Below are 15,741 nucleotides of genomic sequence, written 5' to 3'. Positions count from 1 at the left end.
CCAAAGCCAAGTCTGACTGCCTGGCCAGGCTGTGGGGACCCAGGCACACTCACCCCACCCCTGAATGGAAGGTAAACCGGCAGCGCCCCGGGGAGCGCTTAAGTCATGCAGGTACCCACGCGTGCGCCCCCTCCGCGAGGACGTAGGACAAATACGTAGGGATAAAACACATAAACACGGAGGAGATGCATAAATACATGGGAAAACGCTAAAACATTCTGTAACCAACCCAATGTCCAAAACACCACGATTCTATTCAGATCCAGTCTAAACGAAACAAAAAACCTGATATACAAATCCGTAAGTGAAAATAAAAAATCCAAGGTGCTGACGGAGGTCTACGTTACCTTGACTTAGAAGAGGGGGAAAAAAAGCAGAATATTTAAATTAGGGCAATTTGCATATACACTACAAAACTGTTGAAGGGCGCGCATGTATTCAAAACAAAGCCACAAGCCGCCACCGACGGCCCCAGTCGGGGGTCGCTCCGCCGCGGGTGCCTTCTGCGGAGAGAACAGCGGCCAGTTCTACAGATTCTAGAAGGACACGGCTCAGTCACGGACACAGACCATGCCCTCGCACGGCCCCGGAGACGCGCTCGCCTCCCGATCCGGCGCCCGGCTTTCTCTATTTGCAATACTCATCACTCCTCTCCGAAGAATCTGACAGCCGCGGGAAGGCCCCCCAGGCCCCCCAAGTCCAAAGGCCGCGGGATTCCCTCCGACCATCGAGCGTCCGGTCTCTGGGTTCCGTCGGGACGATCTGTCCTGCGCTTTCTCTTTGCAAAAAAATTTAAAAAATAATAAAAATAAAAACACCCAGAAACCAAAAAGCCCAGCGTGGGAGGTGAGGGAGCCGAGAAGCGCCGGCGGCGGGCGGCGGGCGCGGCTCAGTCGGCCAGCGCGCCCACGGCCCCCGAGGCGCCCAGCGCCACGGTGAAGGCCGCCGCCTCCGAGTCCATCTGCGGCGGGTCCGCGTCGAAGGCCGCCTCCCGCGCCCTGCAGCCTTCCACGAACAGCCGGCGGCGCGCCTCGAAGTCGCGCAGCAGCCGGACGGGGATCATGGCGTAGCTGTCCAGGTACTGGCGGAACAGCTGCTGCTCGCGAATCCCGAGGAGGCCGAGCTGCTCGTGGAGGCCCGCCGTGGACGCCGTGGACGCCGCGGACGCCGCGGACGCCGGGCCCGGCTCCGGCCCCCGCGCCAGCGGCCTGGCGCTCGCGGCCGTCGGGCCTTCCCGGGCCTCCCGGGCCCGGCTCCGGCCGCCTACGCCAGCCTGCAGGACGTCGCTGACGCCACTCGCTGCGCCCATCTCGGCGACGCTGCTCTCTCCGGGCGACTCGGACATCGCCGCCGCCGCCGCCGGAGCGTTTCCATAAAAACGGTTAACGACGGCTCCGCGGGGCGCGTGGAGGGCCATGCGCATGCGTGCGTCCGGGAGCGCGCGGAAACGCAGCCCTGCAAAAGGATGAGCGCATGCGTGAGCTCGCGGCGCAGGTCTCAGGCGCCCTCTAGTGGTGCTGAGTGCCATTGCTGCTGTAGTCCTCCCCAGTCCTGGGGTGCCACACTGTAGGTTTGACCAATTCAATATTCGTGTGGGCTTTCTGGTAAGATCATTTCCCAGTGCTTATCTTTTTTTTTTTTTAAGATTTTATTTATTTATTTGAGAGGTAGAGTTACAGACAGAGAGAGGTAGAGACAGGTCTTCCATCCGCTGGTTCACTCCGCAGATGGCCACAAAGGAGCTGAGCCAATCTGAAGCCAGGAACCAGGAGCTTTCTCCAGGTCTCCCACCTGGGTGCAGGGGTCCAAGGACTTGGGCCATCTTCTGCTGCTTTCCCAGGCCATAGCAGAGAGCTAGATCAGAAGTGGAGTGGCTGGGACTTGAACCGGCACCCACATGGGATTCCGGAGCCCCTGGTAGATGCTTAACCCACTGGGCCACAGCACTGCCCCCAGTACTTATCTTGATAGGACTGCAGGTTTGTTTAATGCGTATTTTTTATTGTTTATTAACATTTTATTTTTAACTGGCATGTTACAATTGTACTTATTTATGGGGGTTCCATGTGATGTTTCTATACAAGTATATAATGTTAGATTCAGGGTGATTAGTGGATTAAGATCTGCTTTTTTCTCCTCCTCTGTTTCTCTGTCACTCTGTCTTTCAAATAAATAAGACTTTTTCTTATTTTTTAAAAGATTTATTTATTTATCTGAAAGGCAGAGTGACAGAGAGGCAGAGACAGAGAGAGAAAGAGAGGGCTTCCACCCACTGGTTCAGTCCCCAAACAGCCACAACAGCTGGAGCTGGGCCAATCAAACCAGGAGCCAGGAGCTTCTTTCGGGTCTCCCACAATGGGTTCAGGGGCTCAAGCACTTGGGCCATCTTCTACTGCTTTCCCAGGCCACAGCAGAGAGCTGGATGGGAAGTGGAGCAGCCGATACTTGAACAGGTCCCATATGTGATGCCAGCACTGCGGGTGGCAGCTTTACTTGCTATGCCACAGTGAAGGCCCCTCTGTTTTTGTTTTGTTTTTAATGACAAAGATAAATAAATCATGTTGCTGTTCCTCTGAGTCCATTGTTAGGCGGATGCTCTGTGTCAGACCCCAGGGTGGCTTGGAACAATCTCTGCTTGCTTGTGTTTGTCACCTCCTCCCTAGAGTGTGTGTACTATAAATTTTATAAATAAATCATTTAATTAATTAATTTATTTGACAGGCAGAGTAGACAGTGAGAGAGAGAGAAAGGTCTTCCTTCCGTTGGTTCACCCCCCAAATGGCCGCTACGGCTGGAGCTACTCCAGGAGCCAGGTGCTTCCTCCTGGTCTCCGACGCGGGTGCAGGTGCCCAAGCACTTGGGCCATCCTCCACTGCCTTCCCGGGGCCACAGCAGAGAGCTGGACTGGAAGAGGAGCAGCTGGGACTAGAACTGGCGTGTGGGGAAATTAGTTACATGATGGAGCCCAGGGGAAGTAAGGTGGGCGGAATCCAAAGTTGTTTACCACTAAAACTGATTGGCTGCGCAACATCAGGGGAGGTAACAAAACTAGTAACAAGTGTATAGACATATGGCTAGTCCTATAGAAATCCCCCCGTAAGGTGAATTTTTAAGTGATTGGTTGGTTCTTAGCCCTGCCCCAATGACTCTGCAGTTTTGTGCTATAAAAGGTTCTGTTTCTCAGGAAGTAAATGAGTTCTTGCTAGACTTGGCTCCCCGCTGCGTCTGATTGTCTCTGGGATTGGGAGGCTGGGGAACGGGCGAGCGGCGCACTCACCTTTCCTCGGACCCAGTCCATCCTTGTACGGGTGGACTAAGACCCAGCACTGGCGCCCATATGGGATGCCAGGGCCGCAGGCGGAGGATTAACCAAGTGAGCCACGGCCCTGGCCCCTAAATTTTAAAACTTTGTGTTTTCTTGCAGCCTCAGCATCCTCACACAGCTGCGAGGGGCACACCCAGGTGAACAGCGGCCGATGCAGTGAGGCTGACTCCTGCCATGGGCTCCCTTTCCCTGCTGTGCCCTGGCCATGACCCAGGTCATGGTGCAAAGGCACCAGTGAGATCCCCCCGGCCCCCAGGGGAGGCACTTGCCCAGGGGACCTGTTCTCTCTCTGCTCCCCACTTGCTCCATTGGCCCTCTTTCCGGGGGACCTCAGCTCCACGGGCTGCGCCTGTCTTATGGGGCCTGAGGGTGTCCACTGGTTCCCAGAGGCCTTCCTGTGCTGCCCCTGTGGCTCTTCCTTCCTGACCACAACAGTGTAGGATGGCACCAGTGCTGTGACATAGTGGGTAAAGCCGCCACCTGCAGTGCTGCCTCGAGTCCTGGCTGCGCCACTTCCGACCCAGCTCCCTGCTAATGCGCCTGGGAAAGCAGTGGTGGATGGCCCAGTGCCTGCGTTCTTGCCACCCACATGGGAGATCCGGAAGAAGCTCCTGGCTTCGGGCCAGCCCAGCTCTGGCCATTGCGGCCATTTGGGGAGTGAACCAGTGGATGGGAGAGCTCTCTGTCTCTCCCTCTCTCTCTCTAACTCTGCCTTTCAAAACAAACAAACAAATAAAAGAACAGTGTAGGTGAGATGCATAGCTTGCTTCCAACCAGTAGGAAATGGCTGCAGGGATGGACTGTCACCCTGCGGTCACATCTTGGCCGACTGGAGTAGGACTGTTCCCTGACAGCTTTGAAGGGAGCTGCTATGTTCTGGGATGGCCTAAAGCGAGGGGGCCACATGGCAGGGAGATGTGGGCGGCCTCTGGGAGCCGAGAGTGGCCCTGCTGGCAACCAGCAAGAAAATGGGGACCTCATTCTGCCAGCAAACCGCGGGCCCGAAGTGGCTCTTCCCTGAGTCACGCTCCTGCTGAGGCCATGGCCCTATGGGACAGCCAGATCCCAGCCAGATCCCAGCCGGATCCCAGCCGGATCCCAGCCCAGATCCCAGCTGGATCCCAGCCCGGATCCCAGCTGGATCCCAGCCCAGATCCCAGCTGGATCCCAGCCCAGATCCCAGCTGGATCCCAGCCCGGATCCCAGCCGGATCCCAGCCGGATCCCAGCCCGGATCCCAGCTGGATCCCAGCCCAGATCCCACCCTGCCGAGATCCCGAGGCAGAGAAGCCTGCTGAGCTGCGCCTGCACTTCCGGCCTAGATGGGGGTGTTTTATTTTAGGGCCTGCCTGGTGCAGTCCTCTCTGTAGCAGAGGGCTGGGCCGAGCATTCGCATGGGGCACAGGTAGCTTCCCCCTCAGAGAGGCCCCTTCATACACCTCGTCTCCAGACTGCCTGGCCTCTACTTTTTTTTTAAATTTAATTAATTAATTTATTTGACAGGTAGAGTTACAGACAGTGAGAGAGAGAGAGAGAGAGAGAGAGAGAGAGAGAGAGAGAAAGGTCTTCCTTCCACTGGGTCACTCCCTAAATGGCCGCTACAGCCGGTGCTGTGTCTATCCGAAGCCAGGAGCCAGGTGCTTCTTCCTGGTCTCCCATGCGGGTGCAGGCACCCAAGCACTTGGGCCACTGGGCCACAGCAGAGAGCTGGACTGGAAGAGAAGCAACCGGGACTAGAACCTGGCACCCACATAGGATGCCGGCACTGCAGGTGGAGGATTAACCAAGTGAGCCATGGCGCTGGCCCCTGGCCTCTAATTTTCCTCTTTGTTTTTTTATTTGAGAGAGGGAGAGAGAGAGAGAGAGAGAGAGAAAGAGAAGAGAGATTTTCCCACCTGCTGGTTCATTCCCCAAATGCCTGCAACAGCCAGGGCTGGGTCAGGCCAGAGCCGGGAGCTGAGAACTCAGTCCTGGTCTTCCAAACAGGTGACAGGAGCCATGGTCACGGTCACTGCCGCCTCCTAGGGCCTGCAGCAGCTGGAGGCAGAGCTGAGCCCAGGCATTCAGATGTGGACTTGGGCATCTTTTTTTTTTTTTTTTTTTAAAGATTATTTAAAGGTAAAGTTACAGATAATGAGAAGGAGAGACAGAGAGAAAGGTCTTCCATCTGCTGGTTCACTCCCCAATTGGCCGCATGGCCGGAGCTGCACCAATCCAAAGGCGTGATCCAGCAGCTTCTCCCGGGTCTCCCACGTGGGTGCAGGGGCTCAAGTACTTGGGCCATCTTCTACTGCTTTCCCAGGCCATAGCAGAGAACTGGATTGGAAGAGGAGCAGCCGGGACTCAAACCGGTGCCCATATGGAATGCCGGCGCTGCAGGCAGCGGCTTTACCTGCTATGCCACAACACCAGCCCCGACTTGGGCATCTTAACCAGCACCTTCATGTCTAGGCCGAATGTTTACCCAGCCTTATGTGTTTTTATTTAAGACACTTGTATTACAGTATGTTATAATTGTTCTATCTATTATGCCTAACTGATAAACTTGATCATAGATGAGGTATATGCAGGAAGAAGCACACACAATGCATTCAGTGTAGGGCTCAGTACCCAGTTTCAGGCAGCCGCTGGGTGTCTGGGAACGCATCTCTCATGGATAAGGAGGAGCTTCTTATGATTATTTTTAGTATACTTGCCAGCCTTATGCTTTCTTAATTTGGCTGCTCTTGTTTGTTTATTTCTATCTACTTGAATGACAGAGAGGGGGGGGGGGAGAGAGAGAGAGAGAAGAGAGAGAGATTTTTTATCTGCTGCTTCACTCCCCAAATGCCTGCAATAGCCAGGGCTGGGCCAGGCAGTAGCCAGGAGTCATGAACTCCGTCCATGTCTCCCACATGGGTTGCAGAAACCCAAGTACTTGGGTCACCATTTGCTGCCTCCCAGGATGCATTAGCGGGAAACTGGATTGGAAGTGGAGCAGCTGGGAAACAAGCCAGCACTCTGATATGGGACACAGGCGTCCAAGCAGTGACTTAACCTGCTGTGCCACGAAGTTCTAAAGATTTATTTATGAATTTGAAAGGCAGAGTGGCAGAGAGGGAGAGACAGAGAGAGAGAGAGAGAGAGAGAGAGGTCCATCTTCTGTTCGTTCTCCAAATGCCTGCAATAGCCAGGGCGGGGCCAGGCCAAAGCCAGGAGCCAGGAGCCAGGAACTCCATCCAAGTCTCCTGTGTGGGTGGAAGATCCCCAAGTACTTGGACCATCACCCGTTGACCTGCAAAGCTGAACTGGAAGCACGGAGAAGCCGGTATTCACACTGCCACTCTGGACACGGCTGCAGGCATCCCAAGCAGCAGCCAACTCGCTGCACCGCCTCACCTGCCCCTGCATTCTTTGTTTGTTTGTTTGCTTGTTTTTTTTTTTTTTTTTTTTTTTGACAGGCAGAGTGGACAGTGAGAGAGAGAGACAGAGAGAAAGGTCTTCCTTTTGCCGTTGGTTCACCCTCCAATGGCCGCCGCGGCCGGCGCGCTGCTGCCGGCGCGCTGCTGCCGGCACGCTGCTGCCGGCGCACCGCACTGATCCGAAGGCAGGAGCCAGGTGCTTCTTCTGGTCTCCCATGCGGGTGCAGGGCCCAAGCACTTGGGCCATCCTCCACTGCACTCCCGGGCCATAGCAGAGAGCTGGCCTGGAAGAGGGGCAACCGGGATAGAATCCGGCGCCCCGACCGGGACTAGAACCCGGTGTGCCAGCGCTGCAAGGTGGAGGATTAGCCTGTTAAGCCACGGCACCTGCCCCTGCAGTGTTTGTAATAGAACTGCATGTGCGGTGCTTTCCGTGAGTTCTGGGAGTTGCTCTGCTGAATCGCTGAGCCTGAGGGTGGTGAGAGCCCCGAACTGACGGCTGGTTGGTCGGGCAGGGGTGCAGGTGGCCCTGACGCACCTGCACCTGACGCTAGCACAGTCATTAGGCCGAACCCGCCCAGCCTGTGGAGGCCGACGCTGACTCCAGGCAGCCGATGTCAGAACTGGAGGGGCTGGCGTCGTGGCGCAGCTCACCTCGTGAGTGCCGGCTGCTCCACTGCCAGTCCAGCTCCCTGCTAATGCCCCAGGGAAAGCAGTAGACGATGGCCCTAGTGCTTGGGCCTTGCCACCTTTGTGGGAGACCTGGATGGAGCCCCAGGCTCCTGGCTTTGGCTTGGCCCAGCCCCAGCTGTTTCACTCCCCAGTCATTTGGGGAGTGAAACAGTGGATGGAAGATTTCTCTCTCTCTCTCTCTCTCTCTCTCTCTCTCTTCCTTTCAAACAAATATTTTAAAAAGAATTGAATTAGAGTATATTTCTTGGAGTGGAAAAGGAACAAGTGACAAGCTGACTCATTGAAAAAGCAACAATCATTTAGCACAGATGAGAATTTTTAGAGACAAAATGTCAACCCAATCTAGATGCAGTGTTAAATCAAGATAAAATCAGCCCAAGTGGGATGTGGGCTGTGGCACAGTGGGTTAAGCCACCGGCTACAGTGCCGGCATCCCTTATGGGCACTGGTTCAAGTCCTGGTTGTTCCACTTCCTATTTGGCTCCCTACTAATATGCCTGGGAAAGCAGTGGAAGATAGCCCAAGTGCTTGGGCCCCTGCACCCATGTTGGGGGCCTGGAAGAAGCTCCTGGCTCCTGGCTCTGGCCTGGCCCAGCCCAGCCCCATCGCTGTGGTCGTTTAGGGACTGAATCAGCAGCTGGAAGATCTCTGTCTCTCCTTCTCTCTTTCTCTCTGTAACTCTGCCTTTCATACACATAAATAAATCTTAACAAACAAATAGCACTGCTTGGGATGGCCACATTCCCTACTGGAGTGCCTACAAGCCAGTCCCTCCTCTGCTCCCTGCTAACACATGCCCAGAGAGGCAGCAGAGAATGGCTCAGGTACTTGGGTCCCTGCTACCCACATGGGAGACCAGGATGGAGGGCCTGGCCCCACCCTGGCTGCTGCAGTCACCTGGGGAGGCAATCAAGGGACAGAAGCTCTCTTTCTCTGTTGCTCTGCCTTTCAAATAAATACAATGAAGTATAAATATAAATAAATAAAATTGGCCTGAGAAATTTTCTGTATTTGCATGTTCAAGTCTACATAGCAAACTGAAACCTAATGTGGTATTTTTTTAAAGATTTATTTATTTATTTGAAAGAGTTTCAGAGAAAGAGAAGCAGAGAGAGATCTTCCATTTGCTGGTTCACTCCTCAAATGGCTGCAATGGTCAGGACTGGGCCAGGCTGAAGCCAGGAGCCAGGAACTTCATTGGGGTCTCTCACGTGGGTGCAGGGGCCCAAGCACTTGGGCCATCCTCTGCTGCTTTCCCATGCATATTTGCAGGGAGCTGGATTGGAAGTAGAGCAACTGGGACTTGAACTGGCACTGTATGGGTTGTCAGCACCGCAGGTGGTAGATTTACCCGCTGCACCACAACACTGGGCCTAACATAGTAATTAAGCAAACTGAGAACCTAATTTAGGGATTTGCCTTTGTAACAAAGAGCTGGCTCCCAGCCGATCATGGCAGCCCACCTTGAGTCAGTCACAGCCAGCCAGCTCTTCAAACCAGGTTCAATTAAACCGGCACCTCGCTTCTGTTTCCTGTAGGTCACTTCCCTTTTTGCCTACCAATGTCTTTCTGGATCTGTTCTGGTTCTGCGTGTTGCCTGATTCCCGGAACCATTCTTTGCTCGGTTAATCTCTGTTAAATGTGCAGGGGTAAGGCCGTCAAAGCTTCATGGAGGAAGTGGCGGGACAGGGATGGAGGAGCCAGGGACTTGTCCCTAACAGACGGCGTCATCCCCAGAGAGCCCCTGACCAGGCCACTTTCACTACTGGCGGGGACCAGAGCAAACTCAGGGTCTCCACTTTCCCCCTTGCCTTCTGCCATTGCTCCCATTTCTTTCTTTTTTGCTACCTACCTCCCCCGGGCTTACAAAAATCCCCAGAAAATATGATTCTGATGGTTATGGGGACCCCTACTAGGGGGCAGAAACACAACAACCTGCACTCGTGCATCTAGGTTGAAGCCAGTCATCGCCACAGGGACAGAAGCCCAGCAAACCTCCCCTCTCCTCTGAAAACCCTGAGCACATTAGCTGAAGAAAGCCCAGGAACTTAAAAAAGCATTTTTTGACAAAGAGGTCCCCAGGAGGATAAAATGACATTTTAATTAACATCATTGGAGGAGTAGTTTTATTTTTAGCATTTATTTATTTGAAAGATGGGGGGGGGGGAGGAATTCTCAGCTCCCATCATTGTCTCTACTGTTTTCACAGCTTCCGCCAGGAGAGACCTGAGACCGGGATGCGGTGTAGGAAGTGGGTGCTGAAGGAACTGCAGCCTTGCTGCGACCTTGTACATCTGCCCCAAGTCCGTTTTGCTTGCTTCACTTGGGAGAGTGTCCAGGTTGGTGGACGGGTTTCCAGTCCTAGTTCTGGCCCCTGCATTCTTCCCGGGGGTATCCCTTACTAGATTCTAGGTTCTGTGAAGACGGGGACGAGAGGACACCCTGCATCGTAACATCCAGAGACTGGCATGATGCGATGCGTGTGTGCATGGGTGTGGGAAACAACGCATGAGCGTGCATTTAAGGCAGGCTCCCTCCCGGGCTCCCACAGCCCCTGCACTCCCAAGGTGCTTGGAAGCTGCCTTTGCCTTGCTAAGTACTTGTTCTACAGTTCCTGCCCACTCCCTGTCAGACTGGGAGCTTTGTGAGGCAACACACAGAGCCGATGCTTCCCAGCAGACAGCACGGGGACTGAGAGCTTAAGAAGCATTTGACGGGGCAAGTCTCCACCTGCAGCGCTGGCATCCCATATGGGAGCCCAGGTGAGTCCTGGCTGCTCCACTTCTCATCTAGCGCCCTGCTAATGTGCCTGGGAAAGCAGCAGCAGATGGCCCAAGTGCTTGGGCCCCTGCACCCATGTGCGAGACCTGGGTGAGGATCCTGGTTCCTGGCCTCTGGCCTCGGCTTGGCCCAGCACCAGCCGTTGTGGCCATTTGGTGAATGAACCAGTGGATGGATGCTCTCTCTCTCCCTTTCTCTGTATCTGCCTTTCAAATAAATAAATGAATCTAAAAACACACAAAACAACAACAAAAACCCACAGAGCCGTGACTGTTGCCCGTATCAGAGAGAACATCCTTTAGCCCCTACCCAAGGCCCTCTCTGATGAAGCCTGAGCGAATGTCTCTGCAGCCCCACGAGGAAGGGCTTTGGGGCTGGAGGATCGGTCTGTCTCCAAACCCATATCTACCACCGTGGATTCCACCGGCGGTCAGGTCAGACCCAAAGGGATGCACACACCCAATGGAGGTGCTCTGGGTTCCTCTCGTTGACTCTTAGAATGCCCCCACCCCGGCTCCCCACAAGCCTAACCCATGATTTCATCAATCCTGCAGGAACCCGGGCTTTCCAGCGCAGCACCCAGGACCGCGGTGGAGGGCGCCCCACCGTCCTCGGGGAGTGGAGCCTGGACACTTCCGTGCGTAAGCAGGTCGCCGGGCTCTTTGCTGAGACTGCCCTCACCTGTCAGCTCGTGGCGCACGAATTCACTTTGTCAAGACTATTCTACATCTGCTGATTGCCTCAGGACTGGGGGGTTGGTTTTCATGGACTTTTTTCTCCCTGAACACTGGGCACATTTCCCTGGTTTTCCACAGGGGCAGCAATCGTTACAGAACTGGATGTGGTGTATTTGTGCATGGTGTGTTGGACGGGTCCAGAGCTGTTACTTTCCTCCGAGGGATTTTGTGCTCAGGCAGTCAGGAGGGCTGAACTCAAGATGCTGCTCCGTTTCCTCTGTGGCCACCTAGGGCTAGATCTGTCTCTCCTTCTCTGTATCTCTTTCAAATAAATAAATAATTTTTTTTTAAAAAAAAGCATTAAAAATAAAATAAAGGGTGAGTGTTGTGGTGCAACAGGTTAAGCCATTGTTTGGGAAGGCCTCATTGCCTGTCGGAGTGGCTAGGATCAAGTCCTGGCTCTACCTTGGCTTTTCTTTTAAGAGTTATTTATTTTTCCTATTTGAAAGTCAGAGTTACACACAGAGAGGAGAGAGAGAGAGAGAAAGAGAGAGAGAGAGGTCTTCCATCCACTGGTTCACTCTCCCAGATGGCCACAATGGCCGGAACTGTGCCAATCCGAAGCCAGGAGCTTCTTCCAGGTCTCCCATGTGGGTGCAGGGGCCCAAGGACTTGGGCCATCTTCTACTGCTTTCCCAGGCCACAGCAGAGAGCTGGATCAGAAGTGGAGCAGCCAGGTCTCAAACCGGCGCCCATATAGGATGCCGGTGCTTCAGGCCAGGGTGTTAACCGGCTGTGCCACAGCGCCGGCCCCTACCTTGGTTTTTGATCCAGCTTCCTGCTAATGTGCCTGGGAGGCAGCAGGTGACAGTGGGTCAAGTACTGAGCCCCAGCCACCCATGTGGGAGACCCGGATGGAGTTCTGGGCTCCTGGCTTCAGCTTTGCCCAACCCCAGCTGTTTTAGGCATTTGGGGAGCAAAGATGGCAGAAGGAAGCTCTATGATGTTCAAATAAATAAAAATGAGTACATAAGAAAAAATAGGAAAATACATAGTTTGCACAGGAAGATTCAATATCTTAAAGACGGCAGTCATTTAAGCTTAATTGAATTAATTCAGTTCATTAATTTTAATATGATCCTAATAAAAAGGTTTTGTTTGAAATAAGCTGACTTTGAAGCTGATGTAGTCACTTAGTGGACCAAAAAGCCAGAAATATTCTGCAAAAGAAGATGGGTGCTGGTTTGTGTCCCAGCTATTCCACTTTTTTTTTTTTTAAGATTTTATTTATTTGAGAGATAAAGTTACAGACAGTGAGAGGGAGAGACAGAGAAGAGAGGTCTTCCATCCACAGGTTCACTCTCCAGATGGCTCCAACAGCCGGAACTGTGCCAATCTGAAGCCAGGAGTCAGGAGCTTCTTCTGGGTCTCCCACGTGGGTGCAGGGGCCCAAGGACTTGGGCCATCTTCTGATGCTCTCCCAGGCCACAGCAGAGCTAGATTGGAAGAGGAGCAGCTGGGAATAGAACCGGCGCCCATAAGATGCCAGTGCTGCAGGCGGAGGATTAACCTGCTGTGCCACGGCGCTGGCCCCCCCAGCTGTTTCACTTTTGATCCAGCCCTCTGCTAATGGCCTGGGAAAGCAGCAGAAGATGGCCCAAGTGCTTGGGCCCCTGCACCCATGTGGGAGACTGGAAGAAGCTCCTGGCTCCAGCACCAGCCATTGGGCCATCTGGAGAGTGAACCAGAGGATGGAAGCTCCCTCTAACTCTGACTTTCAAATAAATAAACCTTTGGGGGAGAAAAAAAGGAAAATAGGAAACAAAGACTAAAATTTCCATGCCTAAAGGCTTTCAGAAAAGCCAAGGACAAATGATAAACTGGAAAGAAAAAAAATTTTTTTTGGAAATTAATAAGCTATTATCATACTTCATATCACTAATAAGTAAATAGCTATGACAGTCAATAAAGAACAAAATTATCCACCAAAGAAATGGATAAAGGATGTGATCAGGAAATTCACAGAAAAGGAAATTTATGAAGGACCTTCACAAAGTTCATGGAAAATATGGTATAAAAATGCATGGATTTCAATTTTGCATCAAAATAAACTTATCTTTTAATTCCATTTTCAAGTACTGAGCCCTTGCTACCCACATGGGAAACCTGGATGGAGTTCTGGATTCCTCGGATGGAGTTCTGGGTTCCTGGCCTCCTTGACGCTTCCTTGTATAGAACTCTTACTGCAAACATATTTTTAGCTTCACTCAGAAAAGCAAATTTAAACTGATGCACCACAGTTTCAATGATCAAATAGGCAAGATCTGGATCTGGTGGTGATGTAATGAGTTGGCCATCAGTTGCCAGTGAGCACATACAGCGATACACGGATAGAAGGCAACTTAGCAATACCTACAAATTCCACCTGAGTACCACTGGCCCGGAATCCTCACTTCCGGGATTCCATCCTACCTGTGTGTAGCAAAGAATCCAAGGTGCTACTGATTATAAGCCCCAGCACCCACCACTAGTTACAAACCCAGGTTTCTGTGTGTGTGCGCCCATGGACACCAGGGCGGACAGGGCTGCGGTGCGGAGGGGGCGAGGCTGGAGGCCCCGCCACTGCGCACGCATCCCCGAGCACGGGGCTCTCCAGGGATCTCAGAAAAGAAATGAAAGACAAAGCCCAGAAACCTGGTGTTTCCGAAAACACAATTTATCACATAATATATATATACACACACACGCACACGACTTCCCTGGCTCGCCGTCGGAAACGGCGCCGGAGCCGCGGAACCCCTCGCCCAAGAGACGCTTCTGCGGAACAGGACCCGGAGAGTGAGCGCCCGCGACCCCTGCAAGTTCCTTCCAGTCCTCCAAGCCCACCCCCGAGTCCCAGCCGTCGAGGGCCACGCGGAGGCGGAGGGGGGTGGGGTGCGCCTTGCACCCTGCCCGGGCCGGCGGTGCCGCTTGCTCTCTCCGGTGCTTCCTTGCTCTCCAAGCGCGCCCGGACTTCTCCCCGTGCACTTTTTAATTATTATTTTTTTTAGCACTCCAGGCTGCAGGCGGGACCGCAGCGGCGCCCCCGCACCCCCACTACTCCCTGCTCAGAAACTTGTCGCACCCCAGTTCTTCGATGAGGGGGTTGATCACCTCGGACGCAGTCAGAGCTATGGTAAACGTCAAGACGTCGAAGTCCATCCTCTGCGGGTTGCGCTGGTGCTCGGCGTCGAAGGCCGCCTCCCGCGCCCGGCAGGCCTCCACGAAGCGCCGCCGGCGCTCCTCCAGCTCCTGGATCCGGCCCGGCGCGATCGGGTAGTTCTCCAGGTAGTGGCGGAGGAACTGCTGGTAGCTGACGCCCAGCACGCTGAGCGGGTGCCGCAGGCGCAGGTACGGCAGGGCGGCCAGCGCGCCCGCGGGGCCGGCCCGCGACCGGGGCCTGCCCTCGGGGCCCTCGTCGTCCAGCGGCTCGCCCAGCAGCCGCGCCACCTCCGCCATGCGGGCCTCCCGCGCCGCCGCCGCGCGGCCTCCCCGCGCCGCCGCCATCGCGCCTTCCCGGGCCTCCTCAGGCTGCGCCGGCCCCCGCCGCCCGCCGCCGCCCGCCGCACCTGCCCGCGGGACGCCGCCCTCTGCGGGCAGCCGGGACATGTCGGGGGGCAGGGGCGGCTCGCACCGCAGCCGGAGCACCCCGACCGCGCGACGAGGGGCGTGCGCGCCGAGCCGTGTGCATGGGCGCAGTGCGCACGGGGAGACGCCGTGGGCACCCACGCGTGCGCAAGCGTCGGCTCCACGGCCGGACGCGAGAGCGGCGCGCACGCGTAGTGGCGCGGTGCCCGCGGGCCTCCGATGCCGCCTAGCGGCCGGGAGCGCCAACGCAGCGGGACATGTCCACGGCATTTCTCGCTGCCACCCGTGTCGCGTTTACAAAGTCTTCACGAGAGCGCCTGCTGTAGGCACGCCAGGCTTCCGTCCTGGGACGCGGCTTCCTGAGTTCTTTGCTCTTCCGTGGCTATAATGCCTCCTGTATCACATACCAGCATAGTCCGGATTTTTTTTTTTTTTATTCTTTCCCGTTCATTCGCCTACCTTGACCCATCCCCATGGTCCTAGGTACCACAGCTTTATAATAATAGTCCCTTCTTGTTATGTTAAAGTTGCTTTCGCTGCTCTTGCACATTTCTTTTTCAAAACCTTGTTTGTACGCTATAACACCAGATTATAACACACCGCTGAATGATTTTTCCTAAAGGGAACATCCATCTATCACTTAGGCCAAGAACCCTCCCCCTCCCTCTTCCTCCTCCTCCTCTTCTTTTTCCTTCTAAATGTTGTTTCATTGCAATAACCTCCATTGAGGCAGAGGGGGTCAAATTGCTATTCCTTCCTTCTACTGCCTTTAACCAGCGACGGAGATGGAGCTGGCGGGGGCTTTATTGCTTCATTCCTTCCTAAAGATTTATTTATTCGAAAGGCAGAGTGAGAGAGAGAGAGAGACAGAGAGAGAGAGAGAGAGAGAGGTCTTCCATCCACTGGTTCACTCCCCAAAGTGCAACCTTTGAGACCGGGCCAGGCCAAAGCCAGGAGCTGCATGTGGTCTCCCACAGGGGTGGCAGGGGCCGACGTTCTTGGGCCATCTGCTGCGGCATTAGCAGGGAGCTGGCCTGGAAGTGGAGCCAGCACTCACAGGGGTTGCAGGCGGTGGCTTGCCCGGCTGCGCCACAACACCAGCCCGGCAGGCATTCTCCATGGTTTCCTGTGGGATAGGGCCACAGCCCAGAGGCTGCTGTTTGCACACAGACCTGCACGACAGCCAGCCCCGGCATGAAGGCCTCTAGGTTACCTTCAGTGTCCTTGTCGCTGTCCAT

The 15,741-nt window shown here is 54.5% G+C and overlaps 2 protein-coding genes across 2 annotated transcripts; both read right to left on the bottom strand.

Annotated features, from left to right (window-relative positions):
* Positions 1-889: 889 nt before the first annotated feature.
* Positions 890-1,393, bottom strand: EID2B (EP300 interacting inhibitor of differentiation 2B). The gene has a single exon (XM_062177989.1). The coding sequence runs from the start codon at positions 1,343-1,345 to the stop codon at positions 890-892; it is 456 nt and encodes a 151-aa protein (XP_062033973.1). The 5' UTR covers positions 1,346-1,393.
* A 12,178-nt stretch (positions 1,394-13,571) lies between these two features.
* On the bottom strand, positions 13,572-15,741 carry LOC133747653 (EP300-interacting inhibitor of differentiation 2-like). Its single transcript, XM_062175977.1, has 3 exons — positions 15,717-15,741; positions 14,622-14,729; positions 13,572-14,505 (listed from the first exon to the last, which is right to left on the bottom strand). The coding sequence occupies exons 1-3, from the start codon at positions 15,739-15,741 to the stop codon at positions 13,973-13,975; spliced, it is 666 nt and encodes a 221-aa protein (XP_062031961.1). The 3' UTR covers positions 13,572-13,972.

This window comes from Lepus europaeus, chromosome 19 (assembly GCF_033115175.1).
Source record: "Lepus europaeus isolate LE1 chromosome 19, mLepTim1.pri, whole genome shotgun sequence".
Taxonomy (NCBI): Eukaryota; Metazoa; Chordata; class Mammalia; order Lagomorpha; family Leporidae; genus Lepus; species Lepus europaeus.
Note: the sequence above shows the minus strand (reverse complement) of the source record. Positions and strands in the feature narration are given on the sequence as shown.